Raw genomic sequence first — 21852 nt, 5'->3', positions numbered from 1 at the left:
AACATTTGGTGACACATGTGTCGATATTATAACGTGTAATTACCTTATAATTATATGTAATAGACAGTGTAATTACAATAGCTGCTACAACAAATAAAGAACATCTCAGTTCTTTAAAATCTTCACTGTAGACTTTTAATTTGCATGGAAAATGGTTAAATATTCTAATTTATCATCTTTAGACAAGATTCATTAATACTGTATTGTGTTATATTCACACTAACAGCTGTGTTTATACAGACATAATAAACACATTAAATTAGAATGAATTAGAGTGATTGTTATCCATAGAGTGTAACCGTTTATGTGTTTGTGTGGTAGGGTGACCCTGCCTCCAGATCAGGTTACCAAGGTTACCGTGGGCAGACTGCACTTCAGTGAGACCACAGCCAATAACATGAGAAAGAAGGGCAAACCCAACCCTGACCAGAGGTATGATACCCCACACACACACACACACACACACACGCACACACACATACACGCGCACGCACACACACACACACACACACACACACACACACACACACACACACACACACACACATACATACACACACACACACACAAACACACACACACACATACACACACACACACACACACACACGCACATGCAAACACACACACACACACACACACACACACACGCACACACACATACATGCGCACACACGCGCACGCACGCGCACACACACACACACACACACACACACACACACACACACACACACACACACACACACACACATACATTCATGTGTTTTTATATGTCAATTGTCCAGTTATTGATTTATTCAATATTCTTTGTACTTGGTCCTGTATTCATATGGTTTTGTGTATTCCTATTTCTGTGTGTGTGTGTGTGTGTGTGTTTGTCTTTTTGTGTGTGTGCGTGTGTGTGTGTTTGTATGTGTGTGTGTGTGTGTGTGTGTGTGTATGTGTGCGCGTGTGTGTGTGTGCGTGTGTGTGTGTGTTTGTATTTGTGTCTGTGTGTGTCTATGTATGTGTGTGTGTGTGTGTGTGTGTGTGTGTGTGTGTTTGTATTTGTGTCTGTGTGTGTATGTGTGTGTATGTGTGTGTGTGTGTGTGTGTGTGTATTTGTGTCTGTGTGTGTATGTGTGTGTGTGTCTATGTATATGTGTGTGTGTGTGTGTGTGTGTGTGTGTGTGTGTGTGTGTGTGTGTGTAGGTACTTCATGTTGGTGGTGGCTCTCCAGGCCCAGTCTCACAGTCAGAGCTACACTGTTGCAGCTCACGTCTCTGAGAGGATCATCGTCAGGGTAACCTCTGTCAGTCTGAGCGTATCTGTGTGCTCTCCCTCCAATCACTGCCTTTCTCTGTGTGTCAGTCATCCCGCTCTGCCCGCCCACCTACTCCATCAGTACTTACAGGGTTCCATTCACTCTGCCAGCCTTACAATTCATTTCTATCACGTGTCTTTTATTTTCCATTCAGTCCATCTGTGTGTTGTAAAACTTTGTTTGATTTATTTTAACTGGCTCTTTGTATGATAAGGTTCATTGTACAGAATATGCATTTATTTTTACCCTTGAAGTCATGAGTATTAATATTTTACACATGCATACTCCAGTGTGCAAGTCTCAGTTTATTTGGTTGTGATGTTTTTGATCATTTTTACTGTACCTTTGTTTTGTTTTTTTAGTGCATGACAGTAACCTTTACATTCCGTCTCTTTTCCATTCTGTTTTAGCTGAGATTATCCTTAAAAGTGAAATGTTGTTTTTACCTTCTGCCACAATATTCGATCGATTACTGCCACAGAATGTCTCTGTGCAACTGTGAAGATACACGAGGAGCTCTCTGTCTTAGCCTCTGTCTGTTTTTCTCTGTTCTTCTCCACACTTTCTCTCTCCACCCATTCTTCTCTCTCTCTCTTTCTCTCTCTCTCTCTCTCTCTCTCTCCATTCTTCTCTCTCTCTCTCTCTCTCTCTCTCTCTCTCCATTCTACTCTCTCTCTCTCTCTCTCCATTTTTCGCTCTCTCTCTCTCTCTCTCCATTCTTCTCTCTCTCTTTCTCTGTCTCTCTCTCTCTGTTCCTGTTCTTCTCTCTCTCTCTCTCTCTCCCAGGCGTCTAACCCGGGGCAGTTTGAGAGTGATAATGAGGTGCTTTGGCAGAGGGGGCAGTTGCCTGACTCAGTATATCACCATGGCAGAGTGGGCATCAACACCGACCGACCTGACGAAGCTCTGGTTGTCCACGGCAACCTCAAGGTCATGGGCTCGCTCGTTCACCCCTCGGATATCCGGGCCAAAGAGAACGTGAAGGAGGTGTGTGTGTGTGTGTGCATGCGTGTGTGTTTGTTTGTTTGTTTTCCAGTCCTTATTGAGACAAGCTGATAAGACTTACAAACAACACAGTCACATCCAATACACCGCATATGTAAACAACAGACACTCATTAAGGGGAGATAGGAAATAAAATTCATTATATTTCATGGTTTGTTTTTTTCATTCATCCATATCCACTCATACTTTATTTTTGGTGGTCTGATGTTGCCGTATCATCATGTCTGAAATTTAACAGGTTGATTTTTCATTAAAAATGGCATGATCTGTAACGCTCGTGTTCAGATACATGGCAGCTGAAGTCCACCTACTATAAAGTGTCATTCAGTTTCCTGCCCCCCCCTGTTTTTCATTATGTGTCCATCTGCACCATTTCCCTACCCCCCCCCCCCCCTCTCTCTCTCTCTCTCTTTCTCTAGGTGGACACTACAGATAATCTGAGACGTATCTCTCAGATGCGATTGGTTCATTATCAGTATAAACCAGAGTTTGCTGCCAGTGTCGGAATAGACAACACGGCGGAGACTGGTAACCATGGCAACATTCCTCAACCACAATATGTCTGACCTTTAACTCATTTCACCCTGGTTTGTTGTTCTTTTTTTTTTTTGGTGTCTAATTGGTGCGTGTGTGTGTGTGTGTGTGTGTGCGTATGTGTGTGTGTGTGTGTGTGTGTGTGTGTGTGCGTGCAGGAGTGATAGCTCAGGAGGTGCAGCAGATTCTCCCTGAGGCAGTTAAAGAAGGAGGAGATGTAGTGTGTGCTAATGGAGAGACCATTCCTAATTTGTTGGTCGTCAATAAGGTACACACACACACACACACACACACACACACACACAGTGTGATACGCAGAGATAATTCAGATCTAAGAAACACGTGAGATTCCTGTGAGACGGTATCAGTGAGTGTGGGTTGTGCTGTAGGAGCGGATCTTCATGGAAAATGTGGGAGCGGTGAAGGAGCTCTGTAAACTGACAGATAATCTGGAAACTCGGATCGATGAGCTGGAACGCTGGAGTCGTAAACTGGCCAAACTACGACGACTGGACAGCATGAAGAGCACAGTCAGTGGAGGAACCATCAGGTAAGTCTGTGTGTGTGTGTGAGTGTGTGTGTGTGAGTGTGTGTGTGTGTGTGTGTGTGTGTGAGTGTGTGTGTGTGTGTGTGTGTGCGTGTGTGTGTGTGTGTGTGACTGTGTGTGTGTGTGTGCGTGTGTGTGTGTGTGTGTGTGTGTGAGTGTTTGTGTGTATGTGTGTGTCTGTGTGTGTCTGTGTGTGTGTGTGTGTGTGTGTGTGTGAGTGTGTGTGTGAGTGTGTGTGTGTGTGTGTGTGTCTGTGTGTGTCTGTGTATGAGAGAAAGGGAGAGAGAGAAATAGATGGATACAGAGAGAGAGAGAGAGAGAGAGAGAGAGAGAGAGAGAGAGAGAGAGAGAGAGAGAGATCAAAGATTAAAAGAGATTTCAAGCAATGTCCTCTTGCATTTGCAGCCAAGCAGGCAGTCAGTTCAGCCGGACAGGAAGTGGTCCGCTGAAGAGAAAGACTGTGAAGTCTGGGAGTAAGGTCTGTATTGTTTTACACAGCTCAGATCTCCTGGCATGTCCAACCTTTAGACAGTCCTCTTTGAGTCTGTGCGCACTGGTGGCATGATGTGTGTGTGTGTGTGTGTGTTTGCAGAGCCCAGCACCTGCTCCAGGCTGTCTGAGTCACAGGTTCATGCAGGGAACCATACTGGCTTTGGTGATTATCATGGCCTTCAGGTGAGACAGGGAGGAGGATAATGAAGGGAAGGGGAGGGGCTATTTTCTCATTGGACTTCTGACAAGATGATGACCATGTCAATCAAATTAGTCATTTCACTGATCTGATTGGCTGGAATCCACCTCTCTCTCTCTCTCTCTCTCTCTCTCTCTCTCTCTGCAGTGTCATCTCCATGTCCGTTCTGTACGTTCTGAACCTGCATCATCAAAGCAGCATCACAGAGACTGATGGGTAAGGTGCACACACACACACACACACACACACACACACACTTTCCTCTGACTGTGTCGTACGTTGACTGATTTTGTCTTAATGCCATATTTGAGAGGCAGTATTGTCTTTGCTCTCTCTTTTATCCTCTTTGATCCTTTCCTTCTTTTTGTCATCCGTTTGTAGCTCTGTGCCCTCCTGCGTTCTCTATTTCTCCTGGATGCCTTTCCTTACTGCTACAGTCACTTTCTGTCCATCCATCTGTCCATGGTACATGCTCTAACTTTCTGCACTATTTTCCAATATTTTCCTATTTCTCTCTTTGTCACTCTCTTTATCTCTCTCTCTCTCTCTCTTCTTTTTCTTTCTCTACTTGTCCTCCTCTTCTCAAGACTCTGACCATTTCTCTTGTTTTTACTGTTTCTCTCTCCCAGTCTTAGTCAGTATTTCTACATAGCTAGGATGTTCAAAACAAGATGTCAGAAGCTGTCATATCTGTATAGTGTCAGAATCTCTATGCTCTTATTGGCTGTTACACCTGTGCATCAAAGTGTGAGGCTCTTCTGATTGGTTGCCGGCCTCTGTGCAAGCTGACAGGATTAAAACTCAATCTCTCTCTCTCTCTCTCTCTGTATCCCCCAGGTCTAGCTCTGCTCTGGGGGAGACCCGTAACACTGCCTACTCCTCCTCCAGAGTCACTCCATCCTCTCTCCCAGGTCCGTAGGCTGCTCCTCCACACAGAGACTCACCCAGGACTCATGCATTCTTATATTATCCTTGACAGAATTTGTTTTTTTTTTTTTCTTTTTCAAATTCTGGCATTTTTTTGTTGTTGCATGGTTTTGTTTGTCCATCTTGTCCATGTATATTCATAAAAAACAGCATGTTGTCCACACAGAGTTTATTTATGACCACAGTAATTTGAGCATTCCAGGGTTCCTATAAGACAGAGCTGGGCTGTTTCATCAGCTCTTTGGGTCAAGCCTGCTGATGTGAAAAGCATATGAAAGCTATCTGCTCCAAGGGCCCTTGAATATGCTCTGATATTGCCATTATTTAGTGTTTTCTGGCTTTTGGGGTCTTTCTTGTTTTTTTTTTTTTTATGTAATTCATATTTTTGAGTGATATACACATTGTTTTTTTTTTTCATTACAGATACAGCTCCCTCCCTCTCATCTCTAACCAATCAAGTGTCTTGCTGCCCACCAACAACCGCCACGACCAACCAATCAGTCACCATCACCAGCATGTTGCCAAGCTCCAACCAATCCACTTCAGGTTAACTAAGATAATCTATGTGATAATTCCATTTTAAGTTTTGTAATGCCACATTTGGGATATTTCTGTAGTGTTTCAGTTATCCACAACAGGGGATTAAACCTTATTTTATAGAATTTGTTTATAAATTTCTCTATATCACTTTCTCTCTCTCTCTCTCTCTCTCTCTCTCCTCAGTAGAATCCATCAGTCCTGGTCCGACTCAGATGAGCGTTAATAAGAAGGCGAAGTCTCGCGCCCTTGATAAGGACAGTCGTAACAGAAACAGACTGAGTCACACGTCAGCCCCTCTGTTTTTAAATAAAGCTAAAAGACTCCCGCCTGCTGACATAGGGGTCGCAGGGACCAGTAACCGTCTGCCTGGAGGACAACAGCAACCTCCACCCCGCAGACAACGCAGCACAAAGACAGAGGGTGAGACTATAGTATAAATCATTTGAATTTTGTGTGAAACATATATTGTAAAAAATATTTTTTCTCGGTTAACAAAATTATTTTAAAAACATTAAAAGAAATGGACTGAATTTTCAGACCCAGAAAGGCATATTTATTTTGTTTGTTTGTATTTACAGGAGAACACTCCATGCCTTCTCTAACTGGAATACACATTCTGGAGACGGGTCAAGACGTCAACACAAAGAGCTGCCCATCACCTGACCGCTGCAGGTGGGTTTGTGTGTGTGCGCGTGTGTGTGTGCGCGTGTGTGTCTGTGTGTGTGTGTGTGTGTGTGTGTGTGTGCGCGTGTGTCTGTGTGTGTGTGTGTGTGTGTGTGTGTGCGCGTGTGCGTGTGTGTGTGTGTGTGTGTGTGCGCGTGTGCGTGTAAGGAGCTGTAAGAGAAGTCGCTGTTGTGTCCCAGTACATGTTGTAACTCTTCTCTGTCCTGTGGTCTGTAGTTACACTCTGTCCTTACAAGGAATCAGCAACTCATCTGCATCACACATCACTCTGCATATGACGTGAGTACTCTGTACGCTCACACACACACGCTCACACACACATATATATACACAGATACACACACGCACGCACATGCACACCATCATGGTTATGCATTTCAGTGTACATACACCATGGTCCAAATTATTTCAAATATACTCGACATATCGCGGCTTGTTCTACGTGTGATGTCGTAAATGACTATACCGCGAACATCGAGTCCAAAGTGTCACGTAATTTTTTTAAGACGCCGGCATGAGACTGGCTTTGGTGTTTCGCTTCTCCCGCTCTCTCCCTCTCACAGACACAAAAAGAAAAAAAAAACTCACATACATCCGTCACACACAATCACCCGCCCATCCAGACCACTCTCCTGGGCGCGTGTGTGTGACATATGTATGTGAGACGTGTGTTTTTGTATCTGGAGGGAACAGGGAAGAGAGCCTGGAGAGAGCGAAACAAGTGAAGCGCCAAAGTGAGTTTATACACGTTCAGTTCGGAAACGGTGATAGAAGATGGAAGTGGACAAATATATATTGGGATATATATTGTATATATTATATATTGCGACATAGCCTAAAACTATTGCGATATTATTTATAGGCCATATCACCCAGTCCTAGTCCAAATTCATCTTATCTGACTCAACTCTGTTTCTCCTTCAGGTCCAGTGAGACAGTATGGGTGTGGCACTGTGGCATCACTAGGGGGCGCCTGTGTCCCAATCACAGTGAGGCACAGTTCTATGACCAAAAGAACACCTACACAAAGGTACAAGACTTTTATTTTAGATAAAAGAAAAAAATAACCACAGTATGTGGTCATACAATCTGCTAAAAGGCTAGACCCCGCTCATGGTACATTTCATGATGGTATTTTCAGGGGACCAATCACCTGTGGTCTGTTCCTGTGATGTCATTCCAGGATGTAACGTATCACTTCCGAGTGTCTCCGTCTGTGAGTGTTCCAATATTAACTCAGATTACAATCTAACATGTTCTCGGGACAGATTTTTAAAATGTTGCGTGTAAGTTAAAATTTAGAGCACATACAAAACCAGAGGCATGTTTGAGAACTGATGACTCATGTAGACTTTAGCCAATCAGAGGTCAAGTTCTTCATTGTTCCTTCATTTTCAAACTGACCCACATGCTGTAGGCTCTTCAGTAAATCAGTCTGCCTGTGGGAGCCCTCCTGATTGACCTTTCATCTTTGACCTTTGACCTGTATCTGCAGGGTGGTGTGGGTTGTTCCGGTGAGGGAGAGGAGGAGGAGGAAGAGCTTTCAGCGCTGTACTCAGATTACTACTTTTTCATTCAGAGAAACTGCACCTGAGTGGAATCAGCCCCTTCAAACATTAAGCTTTTTTGCGCGGTCATCTAACACTCCATAAAATCTACCAATGTTACTTCTCTCTCATCCCTGACAAGAGGTTTATATAAGGGTGTACAATAGCATTTGTCATACTCTTGAATCGTAGCCATGCCTTTCATAACACAATTTTAAGAAAGATTTGAAGATTGACAACAGTTGTGTGTGTGTGTGTGTGTGTGTGTGTGTGTGTGTGTGTGTGTGTGTGTGTGTGTGCGTGTAAAATTATTCATTTCAACCCACCCCAGTTCAGCTCTAGCTTTCTGGAATAGAGGCCCAGAATCTCACTATGAGATTGCAACACACTTGTGCGCGAGAGTGCACACACACACACACACACACACACACAGAGTCATGAGTTATTTTTCTGTTATAATTCTCTGTCGGCTTTGCCAAGAACTGGATGTAAGCAGGTACCAGTGTGTGTGTGGTAGAGACTGGGAGGTCTGGAAGATTTTCGTCGTGTGTTAAATATCAGACGACCTGCTCAATCCATTCTCCTGACCATGTGTTTGTTTTTTTTAAATGCTGTCCTTATGCTTCCCTGCCTCCCTGCAAGGCATTCATAAGTTAAACAGCAGCCATTTCAAGTCTTTACACTTATTACACTGTCCAAGCGTTTGGATAACCTCACATTATCAGTCATTTTGTTCTCATTAAAATTGTAGAAAAAAAAAAAGACAAACACCCAATAACCACCTTGGATAATGTTGTACAACTCTGTAATTTAATTTCAGTCTCCGTTTCTTTAATCATGTCTTTGTAGATTTCTTGATCTTTTCATACACATTACATTCCTCACATACTCCAACCCCCCCGGCTCCCAATCTCATTTTTTTTTTTTTCAGAGGTGTCATTGACACACTGGGTCTGTTTATGGTTGTGTCTGTGGGGTTTTGAAGGACATTGTATAGTCAGGTCATTTATTCTGAAATATTATCTCTTTTTTTTTTGTTCGTATTGTGCAGAGCCATACACAGCATGTCGTTGAGTGTTGATTAACTGGTGTAAACTGTTGTGGAGTTGAACAAAGTTTGTGTCAAAAGAGTTATTTTACACCCGTTAACACCTACAGTGTTATGCTTAATTTAAGTTGTTACACCTTTTGACTGCTCTCATAGAGGCATTTACTCTGGTGAGTGTAGATTATATAAACATTAAAGAGTGTTTATATAATGTACAGTCTTCTAGTCTCAGAGTCCCATAGTTTTATATTCAGAGACTAATCTGGGAGTTCAGTACTGTCAGATTGGCCGTGTGGAGGACCATATGCCAGTGTGAGGCATGCTGATCTGGAACCAGTTTAACCACTGACTCAAATGTTTCTCGGTGGATATGTGTTACTCAGAAAATGATCTAAACCAATGTACAGGTTGAGTGAATTGTTACTTAAGGGTAGTTGCCACTCTCCACTGGTAATGAGATAAATACTGGATGTTATGGTGGAATTTAAAGACTAGACCTTTGGCAGTTTAACTGGTTTTTAAAACTCTGTCAGCCTATAGAGGAACATTAGATTTGAGTGAGCAGTGCTGTAGTTTTACATCATCTCAACAAGCAATCACTGGATCTCCACTACGGAAAGATCACTGGATTTAATATGGAAAAACTGGATTAATCTGCACACAACATGCAGACACACTGGAACAACAAAAAAAAACCTTTTAATGTCACAACTGTGGTATTCAAGTCTGACACTGACACACGGAAACACTGGAAGGTGAGGTAATATTGTATGTGCTTATGTTTGGTAAGACAGATGGTTAGTGACACAGTTATGAGTGTGAAGTAATAACTCTTAAGCAGCTTGTGTGTTGGCAGTTTTGCATTATGACATCATGAATGTGATCTGTGTTTGTCATAATGCTTGTCCGTCTAAAGTCATCGATGCCATTGTTGTCATAATAACTGTGTCACGACTAAGTTTGTTTGTTTGTTTGTTTTTTAACCTGCACATTTCTACACTGAAAAACTTCCACTGGATTCTCGATTCTCAGCAATTAGAGGTCACTCAAACGGTTGACTGTGGATTTTTTTTTTTTCTATAGTTACTAAATATACTCAGTATGAACTCAATGTGTACTGTTGTGTGTTTGTTTCATTTTATATGTTATTTTTTGTTTAAAATATTTGAATATGTCTCTAAATCATGTAAACATTGTTGCCTGTAGTTTGTTTCTAATCAAACTAAATTCTCTTAATCTCGCTCACTTGAAACTTGATCAGCACAAAATGAGAATTCTAGAACCTTGTCGACCTGGATGACTCGAATGAGAACATCCCTGTGCACATTGTTCTAGAACCAGACTGGAGATGAAAATTTGAGACAGTAATATTCTGAGCTCAGAGACAGTAATATTCTGAGAGAGATTACTGATCAGTGGACAGAGGCTTACGATTCCCTGCATCTGGAGAAAATGACCCTTTAAAAGAAACTATGAGACCATTTGTCCAACCTTTGATGTGTGATACATGTTTGTTTTTTTTTTGGTTTTTGTTCATGAGCCCTTAAATGGTCAACTTATGTACACTTCTCTGCATTTTAATAGTCAGTACTCACTAATGTACATATGTGTACTCTGTCTTCTCAGAATATTTTAAGCAATACTTTATGCAAATATTTCTAAGCAATAAGATAAGCCATAACAGAGATATGGAGGGTTGGTTGAATATGAAATATGAGTTTGAATATGAGTATGTTCACCTGATCATTTTTTTGAATTTGAACGATTATTTAGTGTTATCTAAAAATCAACTTCTGCTTTGTTCAAGTGCCATACTCTCACTACTCTCCAAATTAATGGAGGTTACTAATTTTTATTTGGATTTTGAGGTAGATAGAAAAACAAACACTCATTTTAAAGGTATGAAAGGTACTATGTGTATTGTTACTTTTATTTTCATTTTTAACTCATGAGAGCACTATTTTGAACATTAACCCAGTTTTGAAATGATATCAACCTCTGTTGGAGATGCAAAATTGAAGCACTTCTTAAACTATGCACTGTATATATGACCTGCTAATGTCTTCTTTCAACATTATATATAAAAACTGATTTCTGTCGACTTTTTTCTTGTGCCACTTAATTTTTGTTATGATCAATGTTCCTTTTTATGTTGTTCACCATATAATATCGTTTTTATTGTGTTATCATTACATTTACATGTTGTCAATGACATTTAACCATGCCAAGTTACAGATATGTTGGACTTTACCAGCCGTAATCATAAATTGTTTTTTTTTGTATCTTAGTGAGCTTGCGTCTCATAGAGAGATGCAAGCCTCTATTTCACTTTGTGTGTACTTTGATATAAAATTCAGAATAATGCAGGACCAACTGAGTTAAACAAACGATATTTTTCCTTTATTTTTTTTTCTCTTCATTCCTGTTGTTTTTGTCATTATGGCTTAAAGCCCAGTGAAGACTAAAATATTAAATATTTAATCATTCCTAAAAGAACTGAACTCAGTCTTGTGTGACTCCTTCCCTACCATGCTCCTCTCCCCTGCTCTCTTCTCCTCTCTTCTCCTCTTTTCCCAAAGTGGTCCTCTCACCTGCTGCTCCTATGTAAGGCCTCCATGACGACTGTCTCGTCTGAAAGGATTTGTAAAATTGATCTCATTTTCTGATGATGGAGAGTGTCTACTGACTTTATAATGAATATGAATGCATGCAGGTATGATAAATGAATGAAATACCATGCAATGATACTAAAGGTTAAAATTCGCAGAAATTCTATTTCTCTGTCTCTGTCTCTATCTCTCTCTCACTCCTCTCTCTCTCTGTCTCTTTCTCTCTCTTTGTGTGTGTGTGTGTGTGTTTGTGTTGAGAGAAGTTTGACAACTTTTAGCCAATTCTAAGTACCCCCCCCCCCCCCCTTCCAGTTTTTGGCCTAAATACTGTGCTCCATTATGCGCGTAAGGATCTATGCATTTGAAGAGAGGTTTAGTGTTGGTTTTGTATTTGTAACTTCGCGCTACTTGAAAGTTGAGGGACTGCTTCACGTCTAAGACTACAATTCCCATAATGCAGTAGGCGGCTCCCCTTCCTTCAGACCTCACGAACATACGTGGCTTTTCCTGGTGAGATTACGACAGAAACGAATCCACACATCATGGTAAGTCATTTCGTTCTTTATAAAACATAAATATTCACGGAAAGATATGTTTGTTTGAGGGGACTTGTGACTTGATTAACATCGCGCATAACAGTATAAAACTGTGTAGAATAACTTAATTTTGAATAGAGATTGCACGTATTTTGTCTGCTAAGTTAAACCTCAGCTCTCAAGCTAACAGTTAGCCTGTTACCTTAGACTTGACAGTGGAGTATTCAGTTGACCAAACCGAATATAAGTTAAATTTGCATTTTGGTAATCAGAGAATTCAGTCATTCTGTGCTACTTACGGACAAAAATCAGTTGCATAGCAAACTCGCACCGCTTTAACGTTTCCCGGAGGCTACGTTTGGTGCAGCTTAGATAGTTGTGCACATTTATATTCGAATTATATGGATCATTTATAACCATTTACTGCTGGTTGTGCGTTAAAGTCAACTGGACGGTATTTTACGATACTCTTTGCCTCTGTGGTTGTCTCTCTCTGTCCATCATCTAATTGTCAAAACAGACTAAAAAAAGAGACGGGTATCCCTGTGTATGAGAGTGTATACCTGATATCGTATCGTATCTGATATCACATCTCTCCATGTACAATCAAAAAAGAAAGCGTTCCTAGTTGCTTTGGACTGGCTGAAATATGTTAATTACTGTTCACGGATAAGTGTTTACATCCCTGCGTTTAACTGTGACAAGCCAGTGCTTACATGCGTTCATTCGAGAGCTGAGATTTGGGGTATTTTTCCTTTTGCATGTCCGAGTTTCAGTTGTGTTCTACCGGCTGCCCAGTGTCCACTCGCCTGATTTGTCTTCGTAGTCCATAAATGATAGAGCACTTAACCGTGTTAGAAACAGCATAGGTTGCTCTTGTCCATAATATGTCCTAAAGGCAGTGGTTCTGAAACTCCACCTTATTTGCATATTACTTTCTTTTCCATTATTAACGATACTCAGCGCTCGCTGATTGTTAACTTACCGTTGTTCTGTTCGTTGTTCGCAGGAGTTGGAAGCCATGACGCGATACACGAGCCCGGTGAATCCGGCTGTGTTTCCTCACCTGACCGTGGTGCTGCTGGCCATTGGAATGTTCTTTACTGCCTGGTTCTTTGTGTATCCTTTAACTGAAGACCTAAGCCAGAACTCAAACCATCTCTTGTACAAAAAGATACAGTTGTTGTTTTTTTTGTGCTATTTTTGTGTAATGGGAAAATTGTCACTTTTGTTGTCAGTAACATTTTAGTGGCAATTTGACTTAACTGGGCCCAGAGAAAGAACAGAGTAAGCCAGTCATATCTGAATATGTCTTTGTTTTCAATTCATATTTTGGTGACAGTGTGTGTGGAACATACCCTGCACAATGCACATCAGAAACAGAAGAATCAGAAACTCTTTTAAGGACGCTAAGTTTGGGGTGGATTTGTGTCTGAAATCAAGCTAGCATAATAAAAAGAACACGTGTTTTTATCTCATGTTTATAGTTTGGTCTGGTGGGTACATAGTTTGAACAAGGAGAAGAGATACTTTAGTCTCAGAGCCTTTAAGTTGTCCAAAGGAGGCTGTCTTCCCACTGAATACTCACAATACGTACAAAAATCATACACAGAGCTACAGAGAGTCTGGGATGATTACACGTAAGGTTACACTGAAATCTAGCGTCTGCCGGTGAAGCCTGCTGAAATGACTGCGTTCTCTGGCCCTGGTGTGTGGAGCCTTAACTCCTCCTCCTCCGACAGATACGAAGTCACGTCGACAAAGTACACACGTGACGTGTACAAAGAGCTTCTCATCTCACTGGTGGCTTCACTCTTCATGGGCTTTGGGGTGCTCTTCCTGTTACTGTGGGTTGGCATATACGTCTGAGGCGGGGCGGGAGAGAAAAGAATGGGAGGAGATACATATTAATGGGTAAGAGGACGTGACGTGTACAAAGAGCTTCTCATCTCACTGGTGGCTTCACTCTTCATGGGCTTTGGGGTGCTTTTCCTGTTACTGTGGGTTGGCATATACGTCGGGGGGGGGGGGGGGGGGGGGGAGGAGAACGTGAGGAGAGACATATTAATGGGTAAGAGGACGTGACTGTTCTTGTGAAGTGAGGTTTGATTAGCCGACTTTCTCCTGCAGGAATGTTCTCCTTTTTCTCCAGTTGGATAGTTTTAACTCGTAGCGCAAAAGTATGTGGCTAACTGAAGCATCCCCTGGTCAGACTTTTCACAACTATTACACTGCAGTGCAGTTGCAATAACTACATTATTTATGGAGCAGGTAATGGAATAGCTACAGACTATTGGTAAAGGTGAGAATTTGCTCCATAAAACTGAGACCCACTCAGAAATTTTGTGTGGGACATTACTATGTCAGCGTACTAAAGTTTAGACTTATAGCGAAGGATTTTCGCTGAATGCCATGATAGTTTTGACCCATGTTTATTAAGCCTGTTTATTTACTGTGTTCTTTATGTTCCCTTATACTGGTATTTAGCCTGTTCATTGTGTTCTTTATGTTCCCCTATACTGGTATTTAGCCTGTTTATTGTGTTCTTTATGTTCCCCTATACTGGTATTTAGCCTGTTTATTTACTGTGTTCTTTATGTTCCCTTATACTGGTATTTAGCCTGTTTATTTACTGTGTTCTTTATGTTCCCTTATACTGGTATTTAGCCTGTTTATTGTGTTCTTTATGTTCCCCTATACTGGTATTTAGCCTGTTTATTGTGTTCTTTATGTTCCCCTATACTGGTATTTAGCCTGTTTATTGTGTTCTTTATGTTCCCCTATACTGGTATTTAGCCTGTTTATTGTGTTCTTTATGTTGCCTTATACTGGTATAATGATGCAAGTGTGCGGCTCTAAATGGCAGTGATTTAATGAAGATGAACGATGTGTTGGCTGGTCATGGGCCACCCAGTCTCAGTTGCTGTGTGTATATCTCTGTGTTTGCTCTGCTGCAGGTTGTGGAGGTGGTGTGGGGAGGTTCAGAGGAACATTCCAGTAGCTCACGGTTTCCATGGCGATCAGGGCTGTACCAGGGACACCTGGAACTGGCCGGGGCTTTGCACTGACGGGATGATGGGAATTTGGGTTAATCCTTCAAAATAAAATCAGGTTTCATAATAAAATACTCTGGGAATCTTGTGTTTTGTTTGTTTGTTTTCCACCAGTGCAGTGGGTAACCAAGGAATTGTCCTCCTTATGCTATTTCCTCTCCCGAAATCTTTGACCTGATTGTTCCCTTCATTAGCATAATTCACTCGTAACTCAAACACATGACTGGCACAGAGGGGAAAATTCCACCTGTCTGAAGTTTGCAGGTGAGCCATAAACGCACGCCAGAGGAATCTGGTAGCTGTGGTTTTTTGGACACTCATTCTAACAGTCAGTGTCAGCAGAGTCTGTGCTGATTCTAGCTGTCTTAATAAAAAGGGTGTGTCTTACTTGGCTTAAACTCAGGGAACGGCAGCAAGAATGTTGGACCAAAAAATTGGACCAAAACTCCACCTTAGTGCAGCAGCCTTTACTGGAACTGGTAAGCCTGTTTGGCCAACCAGACTTCAGGTTTTTTTTTGCAGGGGGGGGGTGTGATGTGATTTGTACATAAGCACAAGCACCTGATGAAATGAAAAAGTAATGGTCTTAATTGTCAACTGTCAGTTCTGCTTGTATGGGCCGTGCACATCCTCTCACCGTTTCGTCAGAGGCCGATGTTCACCTGGGAGACGCGCGTGTGACCTCTTTGGAGGTCACAGTTAGCGACTGAGAAGTAAACCAGGGAGTCATTCACCCTTCCTTGCAGCAAGGTGAGGGATGCCTTTACTGTAGAGGGACAGGAATCCAGTCATGGTGAGACTAGGTCATAAACTCACCAAGATTAAGAATTTAACTTAAAGGCTATTAAAGCAAGAAAATATGTTTCATAAATGAGTTATTTTATCAGTGATGCACAAAAAAAAAAAAATCATCCACATTATTTTCTTCTTTTCTCTCCTGCAAGAACAAACTTGCCATCTAAAGTAGAGATTCCCTATGTTCTACTATTTTTCTTGTCAACTAACTATATATGAACTGTGATTGGCTAAAGAATCCACTGACCAGATTTCCACGTAAAAAACAAGAACAAGAACAATAACAACATCCACATCTAATTAAGAAGTGGAAATAAAAGGCATTAGGATTTTGAACCTCCAGGACTGGGCTTGGGCAGCTCTAGGGAGGAGAAAAAAGGGGAAGGAAATGTCCACTAGAGGGAGCCATACCTCCCACTTGCTGATGTCAGTTCAGAAATAGTTTACTGAGGGGCAGAGGTAATTGCCTTTCTCCAAATCATGACGTTACCATGTTCTTGGGGTAAGCAGAGAGGTGACGCTATGGAATCCTGGCAGGATGTTTGAAAACACAGTGGTCTATTTAAGGCTCGCGGGATGTTGTTGTGATGCATAAAACCCCAATCCCAGCTTAGTCTTGGGGATAAGAATAGAGCAGTCTGTCATGCCGCCAGGGCAGGCCGGGAGCCCCATACATCTGACTGCAGCTGGTTAAAAGTTTGTGTAAAAGTGCTCAGACAACCAGGAATGGACACTTAGAAGTCAGGGACTCTGGATTAAAAAAGAAACTTTTATTGAAACATTATTGTGTGTCTGTCGGAACATCTTGACATCTCTCCTGTGACCACTCAATGAAATCCACACAGGACAACAGTCAGGCTATGCATCAGCCCTGGCCTTCTTTAGGATGGACTTCCACCCTTGCTCAGGCTCCGCCTTCCCAGGGTCGAACCCGGGCCAAATCAGAGCTTCTCTGATATAAAGTGAGAACTGTATACACGTGAGGCACTTCGGTTCAGCTTCCTTGACACCCAAGATGTTTCAGAAGTTTCCTGAATTTCAGAATCAGTGATTACGCTGAATCTACGCCTGGTGGCTGGAGAGTCATCATAACAGCAACAAAACAAATTTGAATATAATGTAAAAAAAAAAAAAAAGCCCTGAATAGGGTTTTTAAAAATAATAATTATAATAAGATATAAAATACAGACACACACACACAGTAAACTCGTCGACAGAAGCTCCTCAGTCAGAAGTCTTATTTTAAGTATCTTTGAAGGCAAGCTGAGGTTAGTTCCACCTCACCTGGGTCTCACACATAATCTTCAGTCGTCTATTTCTGTCTGAGAGTAACTCTTTGGCTCACTCTGCTGTTTATCCAACAACACAAACACAAAAAATGTAAAAAATAACAAAACAAAAACAAAACCATCTCTAACACTCTTCGGTGTCACACAAAGACAGCGCATTCATTAGACATTATATGGGGAGCATCAATCAGTTGCTCTTTAAAAAAAAAAAAAACTAAAATACTAGGATGGCAACTTCCAGAAACTAAAGCCTGACGTCTTTGAATATTTAGAATACAATGTCACAATGACACCATGTGTTTCGCAAAAGCATCAGATACTAATGTAACCTTGTCAAAAGCATCAGATACTAATGTAACCTTGTCAAAAGCATCAGATACTAATGTAACCTTGTCAAAAATGAAGTGTGGACAAATGTTCTAAGTGTTATAGTTTCGGCTTTGTAATCTATGCAGCACGCCTCACTGTGAAAAAAAAACATGTACTGTACCTGGATCAAAAACACGGTGAATAGAAATATCCAAAACTCTGCTTATGTTTGTATTCCACCATTACTGTATCCTTTGTTTTCTGTCTGTCAGCCTACACAGAGGCACCCATCTTGGATCAATCCTTTGTAGTTGCACTGGTGTTCCTTATTTCAATGGAATTTTCCATTAGCGTTCTGAAACCAGATTCTCCATGGCCTCCTAAGCAGACACCTCTTCACTCTGCACATGGTGAATAATTCCATTGGATTAAGACCTGGGCAGGCATTATGGTTCAAAATACTGTAACATGCCCCCAGACTCACAAAGCCATTTGGGCTCTGTGCACTGCAGTTTCTTCCTCCTGGACCTCCATCTTGGCTCAGGGACTATCCACAGAACACTGTCATTTCAGGCGTTCCCTGGCTCACTGGCGCGCTCGAGCAAAAGCGTCCCTCAGCCACGGCGAGTCCTCGTACAGCCTGGGGTCCCCCAGGTACTCTGTGGTGCGTTTGTAGAAGTAATAATACAATACTGCCGCTACACACACACACACAAGCACACAAGCACACACACAGACACACAAGCACACACACAGACACACACACACACACACAGACACACAGACACACACACACAGACACACACACACAGACACACAGACGCACAAGCACACACAGACACACAGACGCACAAGCACACACAGACACACAGACGCACAAGCACACACAGACGCACAAGCACACACACACAGACACACAAGCACACACAGACACACAAAACAAACAAACAAAGAATTCAAACATTAACATAATATAACCAACACTGTGCAACTGCGTATAAGGAGCACTGCTTCTCTTGATTTCTAACTGTGTGTGTATGTGTGTCTGTACATTCTTCAGCCAATCAGAGACATGTATTGGTTTGTAAAGATGTGTGTGTGTGTGTGTTTACTCCTCAGCCAATCAGGAGCGTGTGTGCTGTGGGGCCCTGTTCTTACCTATCCTCTGAAACACAAAAAGCACTTGCAGCCCGTCTGTCCACACAAAACGATTAGACTCCATCCACCTCAGGTTCTGCACAACACCAAACACGAAAAAGACTCAAAATGACACCATCCTCACGGTGGTATTACTGACTCTATACTATGTGCAATAGATGGTTCTCATACAGTATTGTGATCAGAGAAACAACTTTGTTTTTTAAATCCTATATGTTCCACAGGTGTGATGTGTACATCAGTACAGACAATGTACAGTTAGGAGGAGAAAGAGGGAGAGGACCCCGTGTGAGAGTCAGGTGGCGCAGTGAGGAGTACCATGATCCAGCAGTGGAGACAGATGCTGAGTGTCAGGTAAAGAGCTGACACCATGAGGAGAGCTCTGAATCGCTCCAGCAGCAGGGACACCAGCCCCACCTGGAACACGTACGTGTTAAACATCATCAACAGGATGATAATCACGTTAAACAGGATCCCAATGTCCTGGATACTGCAGCACAGACACAGACAGAGACAGAGACATAGACAGAGAGAGAGAGAGAGAGAGAGAGAGCATTGGTTTACAGTGCCAAAACAAGGAAAGACTTCTAAATCTATTACAGTGAGGCGAAAAACACTTTGATGAGCTTGGAACAGGGGACGACTCACACGAAGCCCTGACTGCACTCTGCTGTCACACAGACCTTAGGGTAAGACATCTAATCGAAACAATTTACAGTTCACGGATTGTCTGAGACTTTAAAATGTTTATCATTTAGAAATATGAGACAGAGCTGCTCGTCTACTTAAAAAAAAACAAAAAAACAATGTAAACAACAATAACAACATCACAATGACAAGAACAATACGAAGAGCTAAGGGCCCCCCCTCTCTCCTCCTCATCCTTATCTAACCCCTAATCTAACCATCTTTTCTTCTGATCCTCTGTCTTCATCCCCCTGTCTGTGACTCACATGAAGAGGACCAGCTGCACGACGGGCGCGGCCCTCAGGAGTTCGCTGAAGGAGTTGACGAACAGATCGTAGGTGAGCAGGGCCAGCTGGATCAGCAGCACCAGCGAGTAGTTATTGGTCTGCAGCATTTCCAGGGGGTGAGGCGCGCGCCCCGCGGCCCCAGCCAGGAGCTGACGGCAGGCCTGGAGGGTGAGGGGGGGGCGGGTAGTGGGGTGAGGAGGGGGAGGGAGGGGGCAGCTTCAGAGCTGTCCAACTGCCTCCTGAGCCTGGTCCCGCGGATCACACGTCACGCTGGAGATCGGCTCTCGTCCCGGGTTGAACTCGCCTCCCGAAACGAACCCTTAACCAAACATCACATGCTCCTTCACAAAAGAAAGGATGAAGTCTGTTTACATCAGAAGAGTCCGTTTTTCCTCACTGATTTACATCTATGAGGGTGGAAACATGCAGACATAAATCTTGCTCAGTGTAACTTGTCCCTTTCTTGCTAGATTACGTGAAGAGGGAAAAAAAAATGCCTTCGGATTGTTCCAAGCTGTTTTCAGGTCAGGCTTCAGAGACGCCATCCATGTTGCAGTTTCAAAATCGGTGGCTGAATTTCCGTCAGAGTTCTGGTGGCCATTGTAGAGAGATACAAGTGCAGATGTTTGTTTGTGAGTTTGTCGGGGTCTCTGTTGATTACTGTCCTCGATTAATGAGGATGTTTATCTGAGATACATCAGAGAGAATATCCCCATCGGTGTACTTCTAGGTGTAGTCCTCTTGACAGTTACACCGAGCTGTTTCTTTCCATCCTAATCAGAGAAGATACAGAATAATTGTAAGTTGAACATTATGACATCTATACCCACACAAACATCTACATGTCATGTTTGAGCACACAACATTAAACCACACTATGATCCTCTAGGGTTAATAAGCGATGGCAACTCGTCCAGCCATGCATCCTTTATCTAGCCAGGAACCTTTTGGACAGTCAGTCCTGTGCCACACTGGCCTCCTCTCCTAGGCAAAACACACTGACTGATAGCTGACCGAAGCAGTGCGTTACTCAAGGTGTTACGCATTAAAGCTGTTACAGAGACATGGAAGGGCCAGCAAGGGGATTAAAGTTTAATTTCACCGAGTAGAGAGAGAGAGAGAGACAGAGAGAGAGAGAGAGAGAGAGAGAGAGAGTGTCCGTCCCGTCAATCCATAAATATCCTCCTTTGGTTCTGCATTTAAGATCAGAACAACCATAACACTTGATGACGATCATTTAAATTTATACTCTATACTTTCCGTGGTGAACTCTTCCATGTCATATCTACCGCGCGGTCGCCCCCGGTTGATCCTGGAGTGGCGGTGGCGGTATTAATAGCCACACTGAGACAGAGTGAGACGGATTAGGCCCCATTTCACTGACTTAAGACGAGTCAAAAGCCTGGTAGTAATGACCTTCGTTGAGACAAATAAACAGCAGACATGGAAAACGCAATATCTCGACTTACATTTTAGCGGGGGAAAAAGTATTTTTGTTAAATATTCGCGTGTGCCATCATCAGTCACAATTCATAGTTGTACATGTGAAGTTAATGTCCAAGGGTCGGTTGACTGGTTAGTTTATACGGGTGACTAACTCTACAGCTTTTGGTTTCGGGTTAGAGGCGAAACATCATGCAGATACGCACTGTAACATACACTTTAATTAGCTATATTGTTTGTGAAATCGCTAAATGAACTTAGTTCGATTCAGTTATATTACTCGATTGATAATAATAAAGCCAATATGTTGAATTTGCCAGTTTACAGCCACCTTGTTGGGCGAGCTAGTGGCACAACAGAAAACTATGCACCGCTAACTGAAAAAGATTTAACCTAGCCAAGTTAGCTTAGACTTGCTGACTGGTCCCTGTTACTTTGTTATCGGTAGAAACAAGTTTATAGCTCACTCTCTCATGAAAAGCAATGTTGAAAATTACATTTAAAACCTTACTTTGTTTGCAGAGATTGGGATAGATTGTTTGCTGTCTTGAGACGATGCCACCACGGGTTGTTCAAGCAGGCGAGCACACAAAGTGTAGCTACGGCGTATCCCATAGCAACTCACTGAGCTCCAAGTTACCGTAATTGTGTAAATAGACGGGACCACTTTGATGATGACTCAAACGAGAATAAAATCCGGAACTATGTAAAGTTCTAAAATATCCAGTAAAATTTACACATGTATCAACAGCCTATGGTGTAAATCGTGTAATAATTTGTACAAAGCAAAATATTACAGCTGTACGACGATCTAACCTTGTGGCCCATATACTGGTGATTACGGTGATGTCGACATATCC

The 21852-nt window shown here is 42.3% G+C and overlaps 3 protein-coding genes across 3 annotated transcripts in view; 2 read left to right on the top strand and 1 right to left on the bottom strand.

The window, feature by feature from the left end:
• The window catches only part of myrf (myelin regulatory factor), a 29891-nt gene extending 22066 nt beyond the window's left edge, over positions 1–7825 (top strand). The window contains exons 10-27 of the mRNA XM_030790488.1: positions 322–432; positions 1192–1291; positions 2090–2290; positions 2728–2836; positions 3001–3110; positions 3232–3392; positions 3795–3867; positions 3982–4064; positions 4228–4296; positions 4462–4545; positions 4918–4991; positions 5431–5553; positions 5734–5967; positions 6126–6219; positions 6448–6510; positions 7156–7261; positions 7373–7447; positions 7727–7825. Coding sequence (XP_030646348.1) covers positions 322–432; positions 1192–1291; positions 2090–2290; positions 2728–2836; positions 3001–3110; positions 3232–3392; positions 3795–3867; positions 3982–4064; positions 4228–4296; positions 4462–4545; positions 4918–4991; positions 5431–5553; positions 5734–5967; positions 6126–6219; positions 6448–6510; positions 7156–7261; positions 7373–7447; positions 7727–7825 — 1969 coding nt within the window. The remainder of the gene's footprint in view (positions 1–321; positions 433–1191; positions 1292–2089; positions 2291–2727; positions 2837–3000; positions 3111–3231; positions 3393–3794; positions 3868–3981; positions 4065–4227; positions 4297–4461; positions 4546–4917; positions 4992–5430; positions 5554–5733; positions 5968–6125; positions 6220–6447; positions 6511–7155; positions 7262–7372; positions 7448–7726) is intronic.
• Positions 7826–11903: 4078 nt separating this feature from the next.
• Positions 11904–15112, top strand: tmem258 (transmembrane protein 258). The gene is made up of 4 exons (XM_030790425.1): positions 11904–11980; positions 12981–13090; positions 13714–13885; positions 14929–15112. The coding sequence occupies exons 1-3, from the start codon at positions 11978–11980 to the stop codon at positions 13838–13840; spliced, it is 240 nt and encodes a 79-aa protein (XP_030646285.1). The 5' UTR covers positions 11904–11977; the 3' UTR covers positions 13841–13885; positions 14929–15112.
• A 2890-nt stretch (positions 15113–18002) lies between these two features.
• Positions 18003–19656, bottom strand: tmem138 (transmembrane protein 138). The gene is made up of 4 exons (XM_030790948.1): positions 19529–19656; positions 18894–19065; positions 18576–18651; positions 18003–18115 (listed from the first exon to the last, which is right to left on the bottom strand). The coding sequence occupies exons 1-4, from the start codon at positions 19654–19656 to the stop codon at positions 18003–18005; spliced, it is 489 nt and encodes a 162-aa protein (XP_030646808.1).
• Positions 19657–21852: the final 2196 nt, after the last annotated feature.

Source organism: Chanos chanos, chromosome 13, assembly GCF_902362185.1.
Source record: "Chanos chanos chromosome 13, fChaCha1.1, whole genome shotgun sequence".
Lineage (NCBI taxonomy): Eukaryota > Metazoa > Chordata > Actinopteri > Gonorynchiformes > Chanidae > Chanos > Chanos chanos.
The sequence above is the reverse complement of the archived record's forward strand: the minus strand, read 5'-3'. Positions and strand labels throughout refer to the sequence as shown.